General features: G+C 41.1%; 1 protein-coding gene across 7 annotated transcripts in view; it reads left to right on the top strand.

Annotated features, from left to right (window-relative positions):
- Positions 1-22,776, top strand: part of EML4 (EMAP like 4) — a 145,193-nt gene that overhangs the window by 46,949 nt on the left and 75,468 nt on the right. For 2 of the 7 annotated variants that reach the window (XM_072927519.1, XM_072927518.1), the window contains exon 1: positions 12,002-12,201. The exons of 2 other annotated variants lie outside the window; for them this stretch is intronic. In XM_072927519.1, coding sequence (XP_072783620.1) covers positions 12,135-12,201 — 67 coding nt within the window. In that variant the 5' untranslated portion in view covers positions 12,002-12,134. Of the gene's footprint in view, positions 1-11,606; positions 11,693-11,985; positions 12,202-22,776 lie in introns of those variants that run through there. 3 more of the 7 variants (XM_072927522.1, XM_072927521.1, XM_072927517.1) reach the window with 3 other exon arrangements.

The raw sequence follows: 22,776 nt of genomic DNA, 5'->3' as shown, positions 1-22,776 counted from the left end.
AGTCTTTGTACAGCTCCAGATGTGTTGGTGGGTTGTTTTGGTTTGGGGTCTTTTGGTTTTTGTCTATTTTTTTTAACATCATCAGCTCTACTGCTAATGGGTATGATTTCATCAGGGATGTTTTAACAGTTTGGTATTCTTTGAGGCCATGCTTGATGAAGCTGTGAAGTATAAGGAAGAGAATTTGTATGTTTGTTTAGCAAAACTGGAAATTTTGTAGCCCTCAAAGTTGCAAAAGGAAAAAGCATGGAGATCAGGCATATGTTTAGGGGAAGTATCCTAAATTAACTCACACAAGGTCAAAAAAACTGTCCTTTTCCCAGTAAGTTGGGTTCTGATGTTGTCTTCAGAACACAGTTTAAACAAAGATAGTTAATTTAACCTGGCACTGTTCAAACTGCATCTCTGTGAACAGATCCTGCTACCTGGTGGCTCTGCACAGCAGACAGCCTCACTCACCTAGGGGAGTGAGCTTTGCTCCGTTTCAGCTACACCAAATATTGAAATATACTTTTGCAGTTGTAGAATAAACTCGCACCACCGCCTCTCAATAGGAGGCTGAGATTCTTCCCCTACTCCTTCTCTCTTTTAACAACAGAGCATTTAAAAAGCAAACCTAGTACTGTACTCTAAAGCAGGTTTTTTTCCTGTAATTCAATTAAGTCAGCATATTCCCTGGATTTGTCATCTTTATGAATTTATTAAACTTTTCTTTTTCTTCTAGAAAAACAGTATGGGAAATCAAAGTACTTGAATAATTTGCAAAAGCAGTTTTTTTAAACTGATGGAAAAACAATATTAATAGCTATTCTTTTTACAAAAGTAGCTCTGATACTCAGTCACTGGGAACATGATGCCTTATATGAAACAGTGAAAGCATAATTTAATATTTAATATAGCCCAGGTTGTCCAAATACAGGTATAGGTTGGATATTAGGAAAAAAATTTTCACCAAAAGAATAATAAAATACTGGAATTGCCTTCCCAGGGAGGTGGTAGAATCACCATCTCTGGATGTGTTTAAGAAAAGACTGGACGTGGTACTTGTTGCTATAGTCTAGCTGAGGTGTTAGGGCATAGGTTGGACTTGATCTTAGAGGTCTCTTCCAACCTCATTATTCTGTGATTCTGTGAAATGCTGTTAGGGTGTGTTTTTGATAAAACGTTGTTTTTCTAAATACTTTTGTAGCTACCAGGATACCTACTGTAATCACTTGTTGAAATTTGCCATGTTATGTTAAATTGTATCAGAGCTTAAAGTATAATAGTCTGGAGGTGAGTCCTGGTTCCCTTTTCAGTCAGCTTCTGTCCCTCACCTCACTTAAAAGGTGATCTGTGTTCAGAGCTGTGCCCCTCTTCCTCTCAGTGCACAGCTGCCAGCCAGGCTCCTCCCTGCTAAATTGTGCAGTGGGATCTAAAACTTTCTTACCAAATCAAATCTTCCAATAGTGAATCCAGTTTGAACTGCTAATTTGCTAATGATCTAAATGAAACTCCTGACTTGAAGGTTTGTGCCAAGTACATGCTATTTCCACACTTAATCCTTTTAGTGGAGAGTGGTACCTTGCAAGCAGTTATCTGCAAGTGTTTTCTGGCCTGTTTTCAGGAATGGTCGGCTCCATTCCCACAGCCACTGCCTGATTCCATCTTTGCAGGAGAGTGGACCTGTGCTGGAAAGCCACTCTGCTGTCCCCACATTCATCAGGGTGCTCTGTACCACATACGTGTGCATGGGGTGTAGGCAGCCCAAGGTATTGCTTTGAGTTGTGTTCTTGTGGGCTGGAGGGCTTCCTGGAAATAAACAGCTCTTTAACACTTAAACCTTATGGTGACTGTAGATTAATGCTATTTTTATTTTTAAATGAGTAATTTCTTTAAGCAGAGTAAGTGCCCGTGGTACATTGATGTTTGCATGTGATGTCCTTGCTCAGCGGTCTCAGATGTAGCATAACTGCAGACCACTTTGTGTGGCTCTTCAGGTGGGTGATTAAGGTTGGATTACAGCCTCAGCTTACTGTTTGCTGGTACATTCCATCCAATGTTCCTTCCTATCTTGCCTAAGAATAACAAATGGTTTATAAATGAGAAAAGGAAGGAGACAATGCAAATAAGCCATGCTCTCTCCAGTCCTTTTTAATGCCACTGATCTGATTTCATCAGTGAAAGCAGTAAGATGCTTCCTCCAAATTATTGGTTAATTTAATTCTCCTCTTTCCACTTCTCTCCATGTCCCTCCAATGCACATATCCTCTATGGGCTTTGAGGATGCTGCAAGAACAAACTTGATTTCATCTGATTGCAGGTATGCTTGAAAACCTGTAATTTGCCTTAATGGATGGTAGTACTGACCTCTTGATAGCAATGAAGCAGATAAAATCATTTGCCTGATTACCCATCAAATGAGTTACTCATTAAGTCAAGAAATTCTCCTCTGGTGAGACAAAATGAGTGATTTGAGTTCTGTCAAGAGCTTAGCAAAGAAAACCACTGAGGTATAAATCTTCTGTTAAGAAAAATCTTGAAAGATATGAAGTATAGTCATTTGCAGTCCTCAACTGCTCTCTTTTAACTTTGTTTTAAAGAAGCTGGGAGGAGCTTCCTCCTTGTGAGCCACCTTGCAGGGTGACAGACCTTCAACAAGGTGGTTTTGAGGGTTAGTTCTGTAATTCAGATGTGTCTTTGCAAGTTTGTTATATGTGTGAGCTATGTAAGTGTAGGAAAGCTGCAAAAGTGACTTGCAACAATTCATTAATTCCCGTAGTTGCTTTAGTAAAATTTTACACTTTTTTTGCATAGGGTGTGACAGAATATTGAGCAATTTGACAGAATAGTGAAAAGCTGTGATGGGGGAGAGCATGCTTCAAATCTGTTACATTGCCAGTGGGATGCATCCTCAAAAGATGGCTAAAGAAACATGCAACATTTAGTGAAAACTTCAGGAACGAGGACTGGAGTTTTCTTAGTATTTAAGCCCATCTTATCATCGCTGTCTAATACCATTCCTTTTGTTCTTAAGTCCTTCAGTATAACTTGGTAGTGCATGCTTTCCTGTAGAAGCCTTCATTTGTGTTGGAAAAACCCTCAGAAACAAACAACCCAATAAACCAGCACATATTCATGCTGTAGGTACAGGCCATGGAGAAATAGAATAAAATGTCCAGCATTGCAGGTTTGTTACTTTCAAGCAGATTTTCCTGTGGGCTGTGTTATGATACTAAGTCACTAGCAGTTAGTTGAAGGAAATAGCTGAGTCTTCCTGTTTATAGAGGTATCAGGCAAAAACATTGCTACTAAATAAAACTTACACAGAAATTGTAACAGTGTCTGGTGCTCAGTGTCCTATAAGCTTCTGTGGTAATTACAGACCTGCTGATAAATAAGTCACTCTTACTGTTTATCTTCTTATCTTGTTTTGACTAAAACTTCTTGAACATTCTATAAATTCTTTTGGCCTGTGGACAGAAAAAAAAAAAAAGAGGAATGTGTGGTTTTTTTGGGAACTTGTATATTGGACTGAATAGTTAAATGGTCAGATGTAACCTCTGGTGTGTATGATTTGAAAAAAAAAATTCTGTTAACTAATCTAGATTATTTTACTAAGGTTTAGACATCATTTATATCTCAAGAGTGTCTTGAGGTCAGGTGTCACTTACTTTAAAAAAATTTGGAATACTAGAGAGCATCATAGACTGTAAATGTAATGATGCTTTATTATGTCCATAATTTAAATTGGTATAACTGTGTGCATTTAAGAGTTCAGTAAATCTCCATTTGATTTTGTGGAGTGCTTTAAACATGGTGCAAGCTGATATGAGAGAAAGTATTTGTAGTCCATTTTGTAGCTTATATTTCAAATGGAGATTGTATGTTCAGAGTTAGTGTTAAAAAAGAAACACACACAATCCCCGAAAGTTGGATTAAAAGAAGCTATGTGTAAAGGTGTTTGTCAGGTTTCTGCCTAAAAATCTTGTGCTTGTTGATTCCCTGTAAGGAAAGGCTAGGTAATTTGGGGTTGTTCAGTGTGGAAATGAGAAATTTTTGGGGTGACAAAATTGTAATCTTCCAGTAACTGAAGGGAGCCTACAGGAGCAATGGAGAGGGACTTTTTACAAGAGCTAGTAGTGACAGGACAAGGGGGAATGGATTAAAATTGAGAGTAGGTATAGATTCAGTATTAGGAAGAAATATTTTGCTGTGAGGCACTTGCACACTTTGCCCAGAGAAGCTGTGGATGTCCCATCCCTAGAAGTGTCCAAGGCCAGGTTGGATGGAGCTCTGAGGAACCTGGTCTAGTGAAAGGTGTCCCTGCCCATGGCAGGGGGTGGAACTAAATGAACTTTAAAGTCCCTTTGAACCCAGACCATTCTGTGGTTCATTGTGTGAACCTGCATGTTAGCAGCTAGTTAGATGAATACTGTGAACTTCAAACTCTTGAATATTAAAAGGAAATGCTTCTGTGATTTGTATTTTAAAAAAGGGCACAAAATATTTTTTTATTATTTTAGTTTACTTTGTAGGCAAATATATAGTGTATTCCTTATCCTAAGATGCATTCAGTAGTGTTGTCTTTTGCTAGCAAAGTTGCTTTTAGTTGTAGCCCTATGACCCCTAGTATTCTATTCACTTAGCTCATGAACTTTATCCTTCTCAAGGAATAGATGAGTAAACTCTTCCTTTGAGGCTTTAAAACTTGTGATTTCATTGTGTTCTAGATTGTTCTCTTGGTTTTCAGCTCTTATTACATGACAGTAACTAGGCAGATCTGGAGAACAGGAGTTTCCTGTGGTGAAGTAAGGACATAGTGAGCTTGATAATTTGTAGGGGCTGGTGGTTCCACAGTGTGTGGAAATGCCTCTTAGGTAATATGATATCATCAAACTCCTGCTGCTTCTGACCTTTAGTCAGTCTCTGAATCTTTGGTAAGCTGGATTCTTGAAAAATACAACTGCTTTTCTTAAAACCATCGAGGACCTTCTCCATTTTTTGTTGTGTGATGTTTTCCCCCTGTAGAATGGTGTGTCCTTATCTTGACACAGCTGTTTAGTCTGTCAGATCCCTTAGACCTCTACTGCACATCACAGTTCCTTCTCTCTTTCTCCCTCCTTGAAATTAGCCTGTTTGCTCCTTGCTTCGACCTTTAGCTGTCATAACAAGATTGGTGATCCAGAGGAAGAAATTCTTTTTTCTGACATATTGAATGTTTATTTTCTGGCAATACCAACACACTTCTGTAGTCAAGAGTTGACCTTGGTCTCAACTCATGTGAAAGAGCTACCAGTTAAAATGGTGGGGTGCCATTACTCTTGTCTCTTAAGAGAGAGAGGCAAAGGTGTCAGTTGTGCCCGGTTTTTTTTTTTAATACTACTATTCCTACAGGAAGGAAGAGTGCCCATATGTTAATGTCCATAGAGTTATCAGACTTTCAAGTAAGCATGACTTCTAGTCTGGCAAATTTTATTTTTAACTTGGTTGAAAGGTCTCTTTTGACTTCTGTGTGTGGATCAATGTGATTCCTTCTAAAGACAACTTTTTATCAAGCAGTTTGTGGAAGTAGCATGGCTTGTTCTTCGCATTTTATATTCACCAAGTTTTAGGATACTGAGAATGCTACTGAAAAGCAAGAGAAGTAAACAGGAACTTTCACACTTGCCTTTTTGAAAAAAACACAAATGTGTATCTTGTGTGTTTTTCCAGCAGCATAGGTCGTAAACCCTGCCTGGGGATTTCATAATAGTTCAATCCTACATTGGTAAATAAAACATGATGTGTATTAGTGTGACCCATTTTCCTTAAGAGTACAAAAATCTTGTTGTCAACTAAATTTAAAGGAATGACATGGATATAAAGCTGTTCCTACAGATTCCCTTTAAATCACTTTGTTTGGTAGTCTGTGTCATCAGAAGAGTAATTAATTTATGGGCTGTACAGCTGCTATATATATGTCAAAACTGTGTGGCTGTAAATGATCTTTTGATAAGGTCAGACTCTGAAGTGGAGCAATAGCTTAAGGTCTGACACCTACATCCCATTTGAATGTACTAGGTAACATTTAAATAAGAGATGCTGTGTTTCTGCTGTGAGATCACAAATGGTGATCATCACCCCACTCCTCGGATGGAAAATTTGGGTTATGCTGGCTATGCAGAAATCTGGAAGCCACAAGCTGTTCCGATTGGTGTAGATGAAGCCAGACTGGCACCTGTGAGGTTTGTCCCTCATCTGCATGGCTTGCCATATGTCAGAGCCACCCTTTGGGATGGGGTGGGGTGATGGCAGTGCAGTCACGTCTCACCCCAGTGCACAGCTGAGCTGGTCACCCACAGTGCAAGCTCCTGTGCATCCACAGGTCCTGTTCTGGACATCCTTAATCAGAACTAGTGTCGCGGGAAGGATTGTGCTTTTTGGTCGGGGCTTTTTCATAAAGGCTTTTCTACCTCCTCAACACTTCAGAGTGGATAGTAAATGAGAAACTTGTAGATCTCTGTCATAAATAGAGTGTGCTCTTTCAAATTCTCTTGGCTTTTTAACTCCTTGTTTATTTTTTACTACTTTTAAAAGAAGTAAAAATAGTCACAATTGCAGCAACATGTTAATGGAAACAGCCAGCATCTGGAGATGTTTTCACTTGCAAGAATGACATTTAACCATTTTCTGAAAGGATATGGAACTCTTAAGCAGTGTTGTATTTCTAGAATTAGATATTTTATTTTGTAAGTACGTTATTGGAAAACAGTTTATAGATGGTCTCTGCACTGCTGTTTCCCCAGTTCTGCAAAAGCAATATTTATCTTTCTGTTGGCATAAGCTAAATAATTAGATAGCAGTCATTTCACCATAGCTTGTCCATAACCATAGCTTTGATGTAACTAAGACCACCAGTTAATTGTTATTATTAATAAAACTTTTGCTGATCACTTTCAGAGAATGGAAATGAGTCTTATAAAAGAACCTTGTACAATTTACGTGTACTTTAAAAAATACCACTTATGCAAATCTTGTGTGTTTGAAGCTCAGTTCTTGATCAGAGATAAAACTGTGATTACCTCCACAAAGATACAGACTGTATCTAACAAGGATGCTACTCCTCAGACTCTGTTTCCTCATGGACAGGGTTGTACATTTTCATGGGCCACTACCTAGGTTGTGTGGTCTGTACTGTGGTCTAGAACTTATGGCCAACACGAATTTTCAGGAGAAAAACCTTTTTGTGCCTGTGTTTTAGATTTAACACTTTTTCATCTTGTCTGCTGGATAGGCAGGCAGCTGCAAGCAGTCTGCTGTGCAAGTGCTCCAGGCAGGCAGCGGAAGGCAGCTGTGGTTTGGTGTTATGCTCAGGGAAATACCAGCCTTACACATTGCCACCCTTCCTACACTCCACATCAGCCTGCTGCCACCTCGGTGTACAGCTGCTGCAGCAGCAAACCCCCCTGACAAAAATAGGCATTCCTGTGGTTATTCTTAAAATAGTCATTTGCATTTGGAGGGCTCTGTGTTGTTTGCAGGTTTTCTTTTTCAAAACAGGCAATGTGTTTTGAAACAGGACAACAAATATAAAATAAATTTTCCCATTCAGATCACTTTCCTGGGCTAGTTGATCTAGGTTCAGTATGGTTTAGTTTCAAGCTGGGTATGGTTTAGTTGTGGAGGACAGCCTTAGGACAAAATTTAAGATCCAGCGTACGCCTCTTGTTCCTTGTGTTTTCTGCGTGCTCATTTGAGAAAAATGCCATAGGATGAAGGAGCCCAGTTTAATCTAGGAAGGGATGATCAGGGAAGGGCCTCAGGCACTGCTGTGTGCTCTCTGCAGCCTGCTGCCCTCGCACTGCTTGCCTGGGAACTTCACTCTCTTCTGTATCAGCTCTTATTTTTCTCGGTTTTCTGGCAATGAAGTGTGATTTACAAATGTAGCTGTTTCACAATCTCCTTAAGTCATCCACGGGCAGAGCTGCTGTTGACAGACACTATTCCCACCACTCTTTCCAGAGGGTGCTGCCACCTCCCTGCTGCTGCAGCATGGCTCATTGTGCCATACACCATATGACTGGCCTGGGGAGTTTCCCTGTTTTGATGTTCATGAGTTAAGTTTCATGCTGTTCAGTCTCCTGGTGTGCTTCCTTGTGCAGCCCCACGAGCTCTGTTGGCAGGAGCAGGATGAGAATGGGAAGGATGCAGGAGAAGGGCAGGGATACTTATTTTAGCAGTAATGCTGCTGTATGCCAACTCTAAGTGACCTTAATCCTAGTCAAAGGTCCTGCTTTTCATCACTCTTGGAATTAATGCTTGAGAGATTGGAACCTTATTAGGGTTTATTACAGTGCCTGGAGTGAAGAAGAGCGAGCAGATGCTGCCACATCGCACAGGTGTTAGTGGGAGCACTGAGTCCTGCTAGATCATCCTTGTCCTTTTTAGCTCACTAGCCAGGCTCTGAAAACCTCACAAGTACTGCTGGAAACACTTGATGTAATGAGCATCCTTAAGGAAGTGTGTCTTTTAAAACTGTTTAATTACTTTGTCTCACCTGATGAGATGGTTTTGGTCTCTTGTGCTTTCTAGGTGATAGCAGAATAACATGAATTTAAAAACAAACTGAAATAAAATTTTTCCTCCGAAAGATAAAGCAATAAAAGGCTTTAGGAATTGGGTGGTTATTAAATAAATTACTTTTATTCTCTTTTTTCTGTGGGGTAAAGCTAATGAAGGCAGCTGCTGAAGGGTGATACTGTTTGGAAATGAGGTTAATTGCCAACTGAAACATTGCTGCAGTTCCTTTTCAGAAAGAAGAAAGCAAAATAATTGAAGGATCATTTCCTAGTGGAAGCATGGTTGATTTCCTATATATGAGGAAACAAAAATTAACTAGTGCTGCCCTCTTGCAGTTCAACAGCAAGACAAGCATTAAACTAATGTCACTACAGTTACCACTTTGTGATGTTTAGGTACAATTAGAGGTTTTATGAGTAAAAGGTAGATAGGGAGAGTTTCCAGTAATCTCCTGGATGGAATATAACTCTGTCTCTTGGATCTGAAATATCCTAAATCTGAAGGAAATTAAGAACCTCTATTTCTGTGAAAACCAATTTCCAAATTTCATATGGTAGGTGCTTTCTTAGGAACAATATCACTTGCCAAGGAAGCCCAATAGATAATCTTCCTCTCTCTCTTTTTTTTTTTTCTTTCTTTCAGTACTAAAGATATCCTGAGTACAAGTGTCTGTTCCGCAGCTGGGGACATGGTGACTTTGGTGGGGGCACCTCTGATTTACTCAGTTAGTTCTGGGTGACTGGAAGGTAATTTTTGAGAAGAAAAGGCACATTGGAGTGCATTTTGACTCCTGAAAATCTGAAGTATGTCTAAAGTCATTCCTTTTGTACAGTCATAAACTGGTGCTGCTGCAGTCTTTGAGACACTCATGGTTCTGAACAACACCAGATGTGTGGTGCTCCTAAACATATGTATGTTTGGGATAAACAAGCAATGAACTAATCTGCACTTGTACAGTGTACAGAGCTCCATTCCTGGTCTTTAACAGGCTTTTTTTTTTTTTTTTTTTTTTTTTGTTAGATTGAAGAGTGTTAGTTTTTTTTTCATGGTGTAGCAATGCACTTTTCACTGCTAATAATCTGAATTTTTTCCTATACAAAGACTTACATTGTGTATGTGTCACATTTTAAATATTTTTCTATTATTTGTGCATATCTAAAATACTTAAAAATAGTATTTCCTCATCACCCACCATTCACATTAAGTAACAGCAGAGAAGAAGGACCTGAGGTGGTGCTTAGGCTTGAAAAGTGTAGAGATAGACAGCTGTTGAAGATAGGTGGCTTAGAAGGACAGGTATGATAGAAGGCCCAGAGATAGAGTGAAAAATCCTAACAAGGAGGTAAGGTGGTTATCATGAGAGATTAAAAGGCAATTTGAGGAATTTTGATCAAGTCTTCAACTGAGCAGGGAACAGGAGATGGGTGGGTTGAGAGTCCTTCTGCCATTTTTCCGGGTGAGCTGTATACACTGGGCCTTCTGAAATCTTATTTCAAAAGCTAGAGTTCCAAGGATCAGATCATGCTGATGGTGCTCTGACATTAGCATTGGTTCCTTCTGCCTCATCCTGTATGCTTTTTTTTGTTGGAGCAGACACTAAGCTCTGTTTAAGATACCCAGAAATAGCAGTGTTTCATACTCATTTTGCAGTAAGAGAGCCTAACCTTTTTAATATGATGTGATTTACTTACTTCAAAATTTATATATTCTGAAAAAATTATATTGGTGTAAACTACAGTGGATGCTTTTTGCCAGTGGCATGTAATGGGTCATTGTTCAGAGCACTAATGGCCACTTAAGATTGCAAATCAAGCCTCTTTCTGCTCTTGGCACTGATCTAACCAGTACATACAATGTCTGTTTGGCCTCATGGGGCATTCTGCCTGTCATTTCTTCCAAGGCTTCATATTGTATTGGGAAGTATGCTGAATTTAAAAGGATACCAAAGTGTGTGTGTTAAATTAATCTGTCTGCCTAACCCACCAAAGACAAGACTCAGTGTTTCGCCTTGCAATTAAGATTGTTTAATGACTTGATGCAACATAGGGGATGGGACAAGTTGGGAACGTGGGTCCTTGATGAACCCCAGTGCCACAGCTGTGTGTTGAGGCCCGTGGCTTCATTAGGGTCCTTCGTTGTGTGCCCTTACCTTTTACACATTATCATCTTCCACCAGGCAGTTTCCTAGTCCTATCCCCTTTATTAATCACAGTAGTTGTCTGGCTGACTTCATGCTGCAGAGCTGTGTTCAGCTGACTGCCATCTCTTTTTTTAGATCACTGCAGAGGTCGATTCCTCCAGTCGATCAGGAGCTGCTGGAAAAGAAATATACTACTGTAGTTATGTAGATTGTTAATCCTGGGGAAAACACACAAAACCAATTGCGTGCTGTCCTAATTATATGTGGTCTTATGAACCTATTAACCTTATCATCAACTGTTTCTAATGGTGGAAAAAAAGTGCTTCCCCTCCTTTTTTTTTGAATGGGGACACAGACTGCCCCTCCCCCCTTTTTTTTACTATCCCACTGTTGTTGGGAAATCTAAACTTTAATCCAGAGTTATTTAATATGCTTGCAAATCTCGAAAATAATAAACTATTTCAAGTATGATAGAAGAGTCAAAATACACGCAGTACAATATTCACAAATAGTTTTGTTTTGACATTTATCTTGCTGTAGTCATCCTGCCAATTGGCTTCAGGCACGGCTACCAAAAGAATGAACACATGTTGCATTCATTAGTTCTCATCTGGCTGTGCTTCGTCTTGCAAGACAGACAAAATCATGATCACATTAAATAGATTGTAATGCATTTGTAATACGAGTTCCCTTCTGCTGAACAGAATGATAGCTTTGCAAAGCTGCTGCTTTTAAGCCATGATATTTTGCTTAGTTTTCATAGAATGGATATGAGTATATTGCCAGTGATGTCATTGCTTTTTCGTCTCGAAACGATGTCATGTGAAAAATATTCCAATATAACACTGAGCGAACTGCTGCCCCCTTCTTCCCCCCGGTGTGAACTCCGCTCCTGTCACTCCTCGTGTCGCGCAGGTCGCGCTGTGACTGACGATAGATGTGTGCCGTTTCTGACCGACAGACACTCTTTGAGACAACATGGTTTATCTGCATCTGCCGTGGGTATTGCTGGTCAGTGCCGGTGGTTCCTGATGCCCCGAGGGCGGAAGGTGGATGCCCGTGGGCTGTGTCCGTGCGGCGCGGTGCCCCGGGGGCGGGAGGTCGGCGGGTTCCCGATTGCGGTGGTGCCCGGTGGGGAGGGTGCAGGACCCTGCCCGTGTGCGAGCAGCTGCCGCTCTCCGGTCCGGAGCAGCTCGGCGGGCTCCTCGTCCCCGCCGAGCAGGCCCGGGGGGCCGCGGCCCCCGGCCGGAGCCGCCGCCACCGCGTGGCCGCCGCCTGCGGGCGGCCCCTCCCCGGCCCGGCCCGCCCCCGCCTCCCGCGCCGCTGCGGGGCAGGGGGACGGGCGGCGGGACCGGCAGGGCTCGGTGGCCGGGACCGTGTGCTGGGTGCCCGCCAGCCGGGCCGGGGCTCGGGAGCTGTCGCTGAGGCGCGGCGGGGCCGGCTCGGCGCGGGGATGGAGGAAGGCTTGTCCTGCCTGGCCGCCGCCTGCGACCCCTCGGCGCTCGCCGCCTTCTGCACGGGTAAAGTACCGCCCGGGAGGGCTCGCTCGGGGCGATCCCCGGCGCTCCCCGCTCCGCATTTCCCAGCCCTGCAGGGCAGGAAGGGAAGCCTGGCAGCGCCGGGCCAGGCTCTGCCCTGCGAGGTGTGGGAGCGGCTCCGCGCCCCCTCACAGCCCGCAAGGTGTGCCTGCCCAGGGCCTGAGGGGCTCGCTGCCGTGCGGCGGCCGCGCCGCGGGGCATTGACAAAAGAACGACGAGTAAATAAAATCGGGAAACGTGTGCATAGCAGAGCGGGCGACAGGGCGATAACGATGAGGCTGATGCCGGCTGGACAGGAGGCGCGGAGCAGCGTAGGGCTGAGGCTGGGACAGGGCAGAGTTTGGTGCGAGGGACCTTTCGCAGCCCCCGTGGAAGGGCGGCTCTGGCGTGTCCAGCCTTTCCTTGGGACCTCTCGGTTTGACGCCCTCCGAGGGAAGAGCCGGAGGAAACCCGCTCAGGCAGGCGGCAGTAAAGGCTCGTTCAGCGTGGGGAGAGCAGAACTGCGCCTGCTGCAGCTTTCTCTGCCTGGGGAACCTGTCTTTGCCCTTCAGAACTAAGGGCTTTTTCCCATTCTCCCTTTATTTTAACCAGTGTCATAGTAAAAATGAAATATTTCAGTGCGTATTTCCTTTCTTTAAACAGCTACTCTCAGAACAGCCTGTCTTGAGTGCGAATTATGTAACTTCTTGTAGCGTTCTGACTGTAGCTACCAAAACTATATGGTCTTAAATAGACCAACCAACCAAATAACCCAAACCAAGAAATCCTATCAGAGATAAAGCATGTTTCTCTTGTACACCGAGTGGAAGTGTTTTACTGCGAATGAAGCAGACATCAGCGAGTGCCCGTTCTTTGTTTGTTGATTCATGCTGTGCAATTTGGATACGAACGCAACATCTTGCACGTGAAACGTACGGCCGAAAATACGATGGTCTACAGAAAAGTTTTCTTTAAAAAAAAAAGAAGCAAGATCTAATGCATAGATTTCTATGGGCATTTAGTGGAAGAAAGGAATGGCCTTGCTATAGCGTACTTCGTTAAAGTGAGCAATGTGCACTGTACTTCATCTGCTTTAGAATTCAAAGCATTCGGTTTAGAATTCACGATGTTGCAACCCTCAAGAAAGAGGGGAGGGTAAATTGGAAATGTTGGCATCTTAAGTGCTTGATGTGATTTTTTTTTTTTTCAGGCTTGCAAGGATTTTTACTGTAGAGACGAATAGCTAATGTTTAGCTGTTTGTCTTCAGAACAAAATTCAAAAGAACAGCATTTTTTATGGCTATCGCTTGGAGCTTTGTTACCAATATGTAGAGGTTTACGTGACCAACATTTCCACTGACTTTAATGGCTTTTAACAGGAGTTTCTATGATTGTCTGTACAAAATGTGTCTCAAACTTTGGCTTGAGGCATATCTTGATGTTCCAAAGGGAGTGGGACATAATGGACTTACCTTTGAGATTTGTATTGAAATCCAACAAAATAAGATGCAAGAAATGCATTCTTTTCTGAATGAGTATGTTCTATTTTAACTTTTTTTCTGTGTCTTAGGAAATTATTTTTTTAAAATCTTCATAAAAGACTGAGCATTTTGCTATATAACAGTCAGCATTTTTAATTAAAAGAAAACGTGGCTTTGGATAGTCTTAGCAGGGTAGTGTGTTTTGTTGATTTAAAATTTGATTCCTACTTGTACGTTTAAAACTAATAAACCTTTATATCAGGTTTTCCAATGATGGTGTGTTGGCTTTCGTGTACAGTTAAGAGTGATAAGAAACTGGTATGATGGAGAATCAACAAGTGCTTTGTTCCTGTGAAATTTCTAACTTCAGCCTTGAGGGCTTTTAGCAACTTTGCACTAGTAACAAGTATGGAAATGCCTGAGATTAAGTTATAGAAAGTATCTTTTTTTCTTCTTTTTGTTGGGCTATACATGCTCATTCTTGCTTTATTTAATGGAGTTTTAGGCTTTATACTAACAGTGGGGTTTTTCAGGTGAGGGTTTTGGGTATAGCTTTTTTTTTTTTTTTTAATAAGCATCCTATAGTGATATGCTTTTCCATAGGAACTTTTCTACCTTTAATTATGACTTGTTTTGTGCACAAGTGTCATTGTACACACCTCCAATTGCCCATTTCTTGCCAAAACTAAAACTTAATTCCTAATTCAGCATTAAACAACTAGCATTTCCTTTTAACATATGGGGTACAAGTGCTGATGGGCAGCAGGCAGGCAGCTTAATCAAATTTTTTCAAAAGCTTGTCTGGTGTCAGTAGGAAAGACTGTTTTTTTCCTTTTTCTAATTAGCCTTTTATAATTAAAGCTAAGGCAAAGACATGTCCCTTGGAAGAGCAAAGCTATCATAGTGGATATCAGCTGGAATTTATCTCAGACAATACAGATCAGGATAGAAATTTTCAGTTTGTCCAAGGAAAATATTTACCTGCCTACAAATCTTCAGTTGGCATGGTTCTAGATTAAATATTCACCTCCAGTGACATTTGCCATTGAAATTGGTATTTTTAAATGGACAAAAAAACCCCCACCAAACTCCAACATCCTAGTATTTTTAAGCTTGATTGCTTTCAGACTGTTGATCTGTATGCATTTGTCTTTAGTGTTAAGACTTGTAGAGAGTTTGCTTAGGGTTTTTTCATAGTGGGCTTTGGCCAGTTTCTGGAGACATTGATGGCAATGGTGGGGTTCTGTCAGTGTCTCTGCAGGTTTCTCTGGGGGTGACACTGAGTCTGCCTTGGGCTTGGTGCCTCTGGCAAGGGGTTGTCACTGTGCTGTGGAGGGCACCTTGACTGGCAGTGGCTTTGCCACCTGCCTCGCTGGCAGGCAGTGACAGTGGCTGGCACATACTGCTGTTTCTGCTGCCATGCTTTTCTGCACAGGTGCTGGTGCAAAAGTATTTAATTTGAATTAGTATCTGACATAAGGGACTGTGCTGTAGGTATTTGGGTGTTACAAGAGCCTTTTTCTTGTGCATGCAGTGCTGTGTGTACACACATAAAATTTCAAATACTAGAGGTTTATAATAGAGGTTGGGAGGGGTTTTCATCTCACGCTATTTAGAAGCCCAGTACCGTGCCTCAATAGAAGTCTCTTTTCTTTCTCTTCATAGTTACCTTTTAAAACTGTAGTATCATTTTTGGGTAACATTTTTTCAGTTTTGCCAGTTAAGATCTCTAGCTGGCTCCCAGCAGTTCTAGGACCATGTTATTAGTCATCAGAAGGGGGTTGGGAGGATAATAGTGACTTGTGCAGGGTAATGGTTAGCCTTTTTAGCAGTTGCAGAATGTAATTGCAAGTTGGAGTAACTGCAAGCCACACTTGGAAGTTGCTGAAGTATCGAAATTGGTGAAATGTCAGAGGTGGAGTTGACGCAGCAAACTTGTCATTAAAGGTCAGCTAGAAAGGTTCAGACCACAAACACTTTCTCGGCGCTAAGCCTTTGCTCTCAAATTTTGAGTAATGCCCCGATTAAAAAAGTATCTTTATGAACCCTACATCACGCCCCTGCTTGACACCGAGAAGTAAGCTCAGCAGGAAAGAGGTAGCAATGGAAACTTCCCTCTTGCAGCAGGCTTCTTCAACCTGCTCCTGCATGGAGCCAGAGCAGCTGTGAGAGCAGAACTTGCAAAGAGATACAGGAAAAGTGCTGGACATGCAGCTCCTGCCTTGTGAGCAGGGAAGAAGGAATAACCAGACATGACAGCCTTAGTCACAGCTCTTCATTGCATGTTGAGAATATGCTCTTGTGCATCATAAAGAGAGGATTTAGACATGTCTTCTTGCTTTGCTCTCCTCTTCCAGCATCTTTTTTGTTCTTTGTATGTTCTAAAAATGGATGAATTTGTTGGGGTTTGCCCTTGTTTGCCTGTGAAGTTTTCAGAAGCATTTAAAACCATGGTAATATCCATGGTCTAATTTCTGATACCTATGAAATGCATCAAAGGGAGTGTTCACTTCCCTGAGAACCTGGTTTGAGTCGACCCTTCGGGTTCTTGCAGGATTTGACTTATTTGGTAAATAAATGCCACAATGTCTTGAGCATTAAGGTATTTTTTGAGATTGTTTTTTTCCTGGGTGATAGAGGTGAAAAAAATCAGAGCTGCAAACCCTGAGTGGTTTGCACTGGTGGTGTGCAGTTTCTGTGCTGGGGTTATGTTGTGTGTGTGGTGGCAGAGTGGCTCCATGGGCTGTTGGGCAGGGGTTTGGCCAGAGCTGGCCAGTGACCTGATCCAACTGAAAACTAACTGGGGGTGGAAAAAGTTTTCTATCAGGTTGCCACGAAAAATTATGTCCTGAAGCAGATTCTAGAGCAGAAAAAGCTGCCTGATCCTTCAAGGAAAATGATCCCTTTTAGCAGGAACACACAGTTTGACTGGCTTAAGAACAAATGAAACCATGCCCAAGACAGTACTACAGACTGAATCAATACTAAAATTAGAACAATCTGTTATTTTGATTTTTGATTTGATCTTAATGTAAAGAAACAAACTCAGCATCTCCCAGTATTTCTGCTTGCTTTCAGCTTCAGAGTCTTGAATGATTATTTATGAACAATATTGAACTGAAAACATCTAATGGCTTTCACTGAAGAAATTTTCTAATTGCCCATCTTCACAATATTCTATGTATTTTTGCAATCAAGGAGACCTTTAAGCATGTAATGAAATTAAAAACAGCTGAGGAAAAAAAAAAATTGACAAACCTCTTTTCTTTAAGGGATGTAGTTCAAACTGTTAAAAAAATCGCTCTGCATGTGCTGTAAATAATTCAAACTGTTTTGTTAGAATTTTGTTCAGTGTGGGACAGAGCTGTGCTCCTGGCCCTGCTGTGGCAGGGTCACTTGTCCTCTCCACTTTTCTGGGAAATCTTCCCCAGCTCCCCCAGATATGCATGTTGCGTGTCACAGAGCGCTCTGGCATGAGAACTTTATCCTGTGAACCTGCAGGCTGCAAGAATGGTCACACCTAGTTAGAGTGTGGGCTTGCACGGGAGTTGCAGAGGGCTAAGTGAAGGCGGAAACTTGGAGCATGTTGACACAGTAGGTTAGTAAATGTGGATTAGTAGGTTAAACAAGCTGGCATTTAGTCTTGAGTAAGAGCAGTGTGCTTGTGCAGTTACAGCATGGAAGCTGTGATGCTGTTAACTCTCTCTTGGGCTTGCTCCCTGCTGATTTATATGGCCATACCCCACGTTGCAGCCCAAAAACCATATTTTGTTAAAATTAAAGTCACCAAATAAAATTATTGGAAAGGTTAGAAGATGCTGAAACATTGTAATTTTGTTCCTCTTTATGTATTCTGTTGTGGTGGGAGGAATATTTTTTCATGCATGAAGGATCCTGTTATTTTGGTTGGCAGTATTAGGTGGAAATAGTATCCTCCTGGATGGTTCTTTTATATGTATAAATAGCTGAATTAGCATAGCTAATGCTTAGTAAGTGTATGTGGAATTAATCAGTTGTAAAACATAAGCATTTAGTGGAATAAACCAGATAATTCAGTGGTTTAAGATAATAGCTGCTTTCAGAGTAACTATTATCTTTTTGGCTTTAGATTGTTCCCTCCACAGTTATCAAACAAATACAGATCTCCAGGGTTTAAAAAAGAGAATGAAACTGAATTGCAAACACTGGAGACCTATAATATGTAGCTTTTTCCAGAGTACTTTTCACTTTATGAGTTGGAGTGTACTAATAAAAAATCTGTAAACTTTATTTGTGTGGGTTCAGGCAGGCCTAACCTAGCATTGCTGTTCCTGATCTGTTATGAAAAGCTGGAAGTGTTACCCAGTGCTGACCAGAGAAGAGCTCTGACACAGGTCTGCAAGGGACCGACAGCTGATTCGGGGTGGTGGTTGAATAGCAGCTCAGAGGCTCTCTGGTTGCATTGGTGCTCATGTACTTTTGCAGAAAGACTTTCCTGCTTTTTTTTCTAAATTGTGTCCTTTAGCAAATAAAATTTTCTTTCTGCGGTGGCTTTGATTGTTATCAGTTCTTGACTGATTAATGCCTTAATTTTTATGAAGAAGGCAGTAAATGGGAAAAAATGCAACTTGTAATTTGTGACACTGCTGTTACTTAGACCCGACCATATTGAGTTTTTTTTTTCTTGTTAAGTATTTGTAGGACTTACAGTATTTGTAATACTGGGCATATCCATGATCTGTCACTATTGCTATTTGCAGGGCTATAGGTTTTTTTCAACCTAAAAATTGTTACTTTGTAGCAAGTAGTAGGAAAAAGAAACCTGAAGATTTTTTATGCTTCAGAGATTCCATCTGTAGGAAGATAAGTAACCTGTTTATGATACAAAATGTAATATATTTAAGCAGCTTTGATAGATATATCCCTTTTGAGTGTACAAAATTTGGCAAACATTCCAAACAGCAGTGTGCTTCCCTACAGGATCCTTTGAGAAAAAAGGAAAAAGTATCCTTACAGAAAGGCATTTTTCCCATGTAAGCAAATTCCATGAATATATGTGTGTGATTTATCAACAGTGACTGTGATAGTTCAATTTTGTGTAGGATTTCTACAAAAAATACCTTCAAGGTGAAATTATAGAAGGTCTTAGCCACCTATGCCAACCAAAGTGTTCTGTTCAGTGATTGATTTTTCTCTGGGAAGTAGTAGCATCATGTAACACTGTTTGAGTGTTTGTTTTGCTTTGCTTCCGTTCTGAAATCTGCTTTGTGATTTGGCCTAAATAAAGGTGAGACTTAATTCCTCCCTTTTCTGGGGAGTTTTCCATTTGAGGTGTAATAGTGCCAGGATTGGCAATTGAAATTATGTTTGAAACTGGCTTCAGTTTTATGTATTAATTTCTGCAGAAGTGGCCTAACTGCAGCTTTAAAATAAAATAGATGTGCAGTCACACATAGAGAAGTCTGCCATGCTGTTCAAGAGTTCTTCTTTGTCACAAATTAAATCTGTTTCATTTCACAATTACACCATTTGTTTATAGGGCATTTGTGGGAACTTGTGGAGAGTGTGGCAACACTTGGTGACACGTCTACAGTCTGAATTGTTCAAATACTATCTTTGCAAAATAACAAATGTTAATATTGATGTTTCTACAGCTCTTGAGGAGCACTGTGTTGCAGGACAGTCAGTCTCCTGACAGGCAGCAGCAGCAGCAGGAAAGGTGTGAGCAATGCTTTCCACCCACACCTTGTTTACAGCTGTTACTTCACTAGGGCTGTTTAACTGCTAACATAACGAAACAAAAAATCTTAATGAAAGAACTAGTCAGTTTAATTGTATTTATATTCAGTCCCCCTTTTTGAGAGTGTCTGTTGACTTTCACCAGTGTAGATACTTCTTATTGCTCTCTGGCTTGTGTTTTGTCTGACACAGAATGTGCAGGTATTCCATTTATTTCTCACTAGTTCCTCCTGTGTAGTAACTGAATTGGAGACTGCGACTAATGTGTGATGAGTAGTTGCAGATAGCATCTTCCAGGCTGGTTGTGTGGGAGCCATGTGCTTTATCCTTTAAATCAAGCAGATGGCTTAGCTGTGTCTATAGTATGACTGGTCTTTATGGACATAGGTTAGTTCTTTTCTATGCAAAAAACCCCAACCAAACCAAACTGCTGTGGATTTGGTTCCACCTGGAGCAAACACAAGCTGTTGTAATGATATTCCTCTAATACCAAAGCTGCAAGCAGTTGCAGAAGTTATGGAAGCTTCTTGGTGGAGGTAAACAAAAGCAGGATTTTGCTGCTGTTGCAAGAGTTGAGTTGGACCAAGTTGGTGATTAGAGAGCTTTAGTCTTGCATTCCTAAGAAAGAGTGGATTTTTAAAAATATCAAAACCAAACCTTGTGTCTGTTCCTGCTTACAAGAAGTAGAATGGCTGTGAGATGGTATCCCCTGCAGCAGGGAGGGTAACATTTGTATGGCAGAGCTGGGATAAGGGGTGCCTTCTGCAGGAGATGCTGCCCAGGGGGATGGATGAAGCATGACGACCTTGCAAGCACAACCAGCCGCTCCAGCCCTGCTGCGGTGGAATGAACACTCCCACCTGGAGAAATGGAATGAATACTCCCACCAGAAAGCTTGTCTCTCAGAGGCTGTTTTTGTCAAGGAGGGCATGGACTGTCATCCTTAGGTTTTGGATAAGAAGATACAAAGAGGGACAGTAACTCCTCAAGGTCACTTTAGCTTGTCAGAGTGAAGTTCACAATTGGCATTTTACTGAATGAGCTCTGGTATGGAGAGGTAATAAAGCAGTGGCCACATAGGGATGTGAGTAAGTGGAAGGAATTCCTATACCTGAAATACCAGAAAACTAAGATAAGGCAGTTAGCTGGTGAGTCTATTTCAAAGCAGGTTTTCCCTTTATCTGAAATTGCCGTGTCCTGTGACTTGGCATGATAAGAGCTGTGAAATAACACCGTGTACACCAGCACTGGTGCCTCCCCCTGCTCTGGGGTAAGCACGTTTCTGCTGAGCACAAAATTGCTCAGATCCAGCTTTTTCCAGCAGTGCTTCCCCTGCAGGGTAGATGACTGTTTTGGGAGAAGGAGGTCTGTATTTCTTTGGGAAAGGAAATTAATACTACAGGCCAGGTTTCTGTTTTTCTTGATGGAGTTTTGCATAGTGGCACTTACGATAGATTGGCTTAGAATAGCACAGAATGAGATCAAAGAAACGGTTTGTACAGTGGTATTTTTTGATGTTACAAATTAGATATTTATGAGTCCTGGGGGAAAGAAATGCACAGCACAATGAAGCAGCCAGTATAAAAAATTTCAGAAACATTACAGTATTTTATTTACAAGGATAATGTCTAACTTGATTTCTAGATAACAGAAACTAGAGAGCATTCATGTGTGTGCCAGGATTTGAGATTAGTAGAATTTTGTAAGTAAACATGGCATGGTACAAAATAAAATGTATTAATAAAATAGGAGGTTATTTTGCTTTGCCTGATGTTATCTCACTTAATGATTTCAGTGCTTTTCTATTTTGCTGCTGAAATGGTACTCTAGAACTGATGAGAATATAGCAATCTTAGAGTAGCAACTTCTTTCCTCTAGGGCAAAAACATACTTGTTAAAAGCATATCATAAATAAAAACCCAGTTGAGATAGTTGCCCAAATAAGCAATAAATATTTAAGATATTGGAAAATTGCCATAATTGTCAGATTGAAAGCATGTTGGTACTACTGAATTCAGATACTTTGCAGCAGAGGAGATACGCTGCCAGTAATGAGGAATGTTGGACTTGACCTGTGTTGTTGCAATCTAAAGATTAAATGTTTTTCAAACTTGGATTTATTCACATGTTACTAGAAAAGTTTGTTTTGGAAATAGAGTTTTTATAATCAGAGGTAAGCTGTATGAATTAGGGCTTAAATTCTGAAAAAGAAAAGTTTCTAAACATATAGACACTTATTTGAGCATGAATTAGCATCATCACTCTGACATGAGCAGTAAAAAAATAAGCAGTACTGGGTGGAGGGAGGCGTGCAGAGAGAGATGGAGAATCTGAGATTACTGGGAGTGCTCTTTTTTTTCTCTTCTTCCCTCCTTCCTCTTTCCCCCATTTCCATTTACAGGCCTCCACACCAACTTCCTTGCCTGCCACACAACTGCTGGTACCTGTCTGTGCCAATGAGTTTGCACAGTATTCCAGGAAAAGCAATGTTTCCCATGGTCCCATATTTCTCTGTGAACTCTGTGTGTTCGCTGGGCTCTGTGTTGTTTTGGATAGCAATACTTTTGTCAGCCTGACTGGTTATCATCATTCAGTGTGTTGGGCAGATCAGTAATAATTAATGCTGCCATCTTTTTGTAGTTTTGTGCAGTAAAGATGTAAGGTTAAAGAAGAGTGTTCCAAGTGGGAAGTCAGACTGAACTTAGAGTTGTCCTTCAAGACTGTATTGAAATCATATAGGTAGTAAGATGCATGGAGGAGGTTGTAGTCTATTCCAAGTTAGAGCTCTGAAAAGGTGATTCTTCCTATAAAAGCAGCTGGTTGGTATTTTGAGTTAACTTTATTTTCTTTGTGTGTCTCTCTCTTATTTTTATGGGAAGGCTCTTAGTCTTGCTTCTTGAGAAATTGCATGCATTTAAACACTGACCTTGCTACAGCACTTAGGGTAGCACTTAGGGTACAGCCCATAAGTGTTAATTAACCTTTAGGCAGTGTGGGATGATGAATTTAATTTCATTTAACAGATGAAGAGTGGCGTTGAAAACAGATTAAGGTCAAAAGCATCTGCTAATTACCTAATTTTCTCATTAAGTAGTTGACTAAATTGAAATTAGAAAGGCTTGATTGTCAAGTGCATAGGAAGAACTGCCCTGTACATGTCAAAGCCTGATTGCTCCTGGTGGGTTTACCTGGGAGAGCTGAGCACTCTTCCACACTGAAGTCTGGTGTTTTGGGTTAGTCACAATGTATAGGCTCCTCTGTAGTGAGGCTTTTGGAGTGAGGAGAGATGCTTTCTTATTCTTGGTGTCCTGCTGTAGCCACCCTGGAGCCACCAGCAATGGCTGACTTTCTCTGTCCTGCAGAGCTAAAGCCTGTTGGG

Source organism: Taeniopygia guttata, chromosome 3 (genome assembly GCF_048771995.1).
Source record: "Taeniopygia guttata chromosome 3, bTaeGut7.mat, whole genome shotgun sequence".
NCBI classification, from domain to species: Eukaryota; Metazoa; Chordata; class Aves; order Passeriformes; family Estrildidae; genus Taeniopygia; species Taeniopygia guttata.
This window is presented reverse-complemented; position numbering and strand designations above follow the sequence as displayed.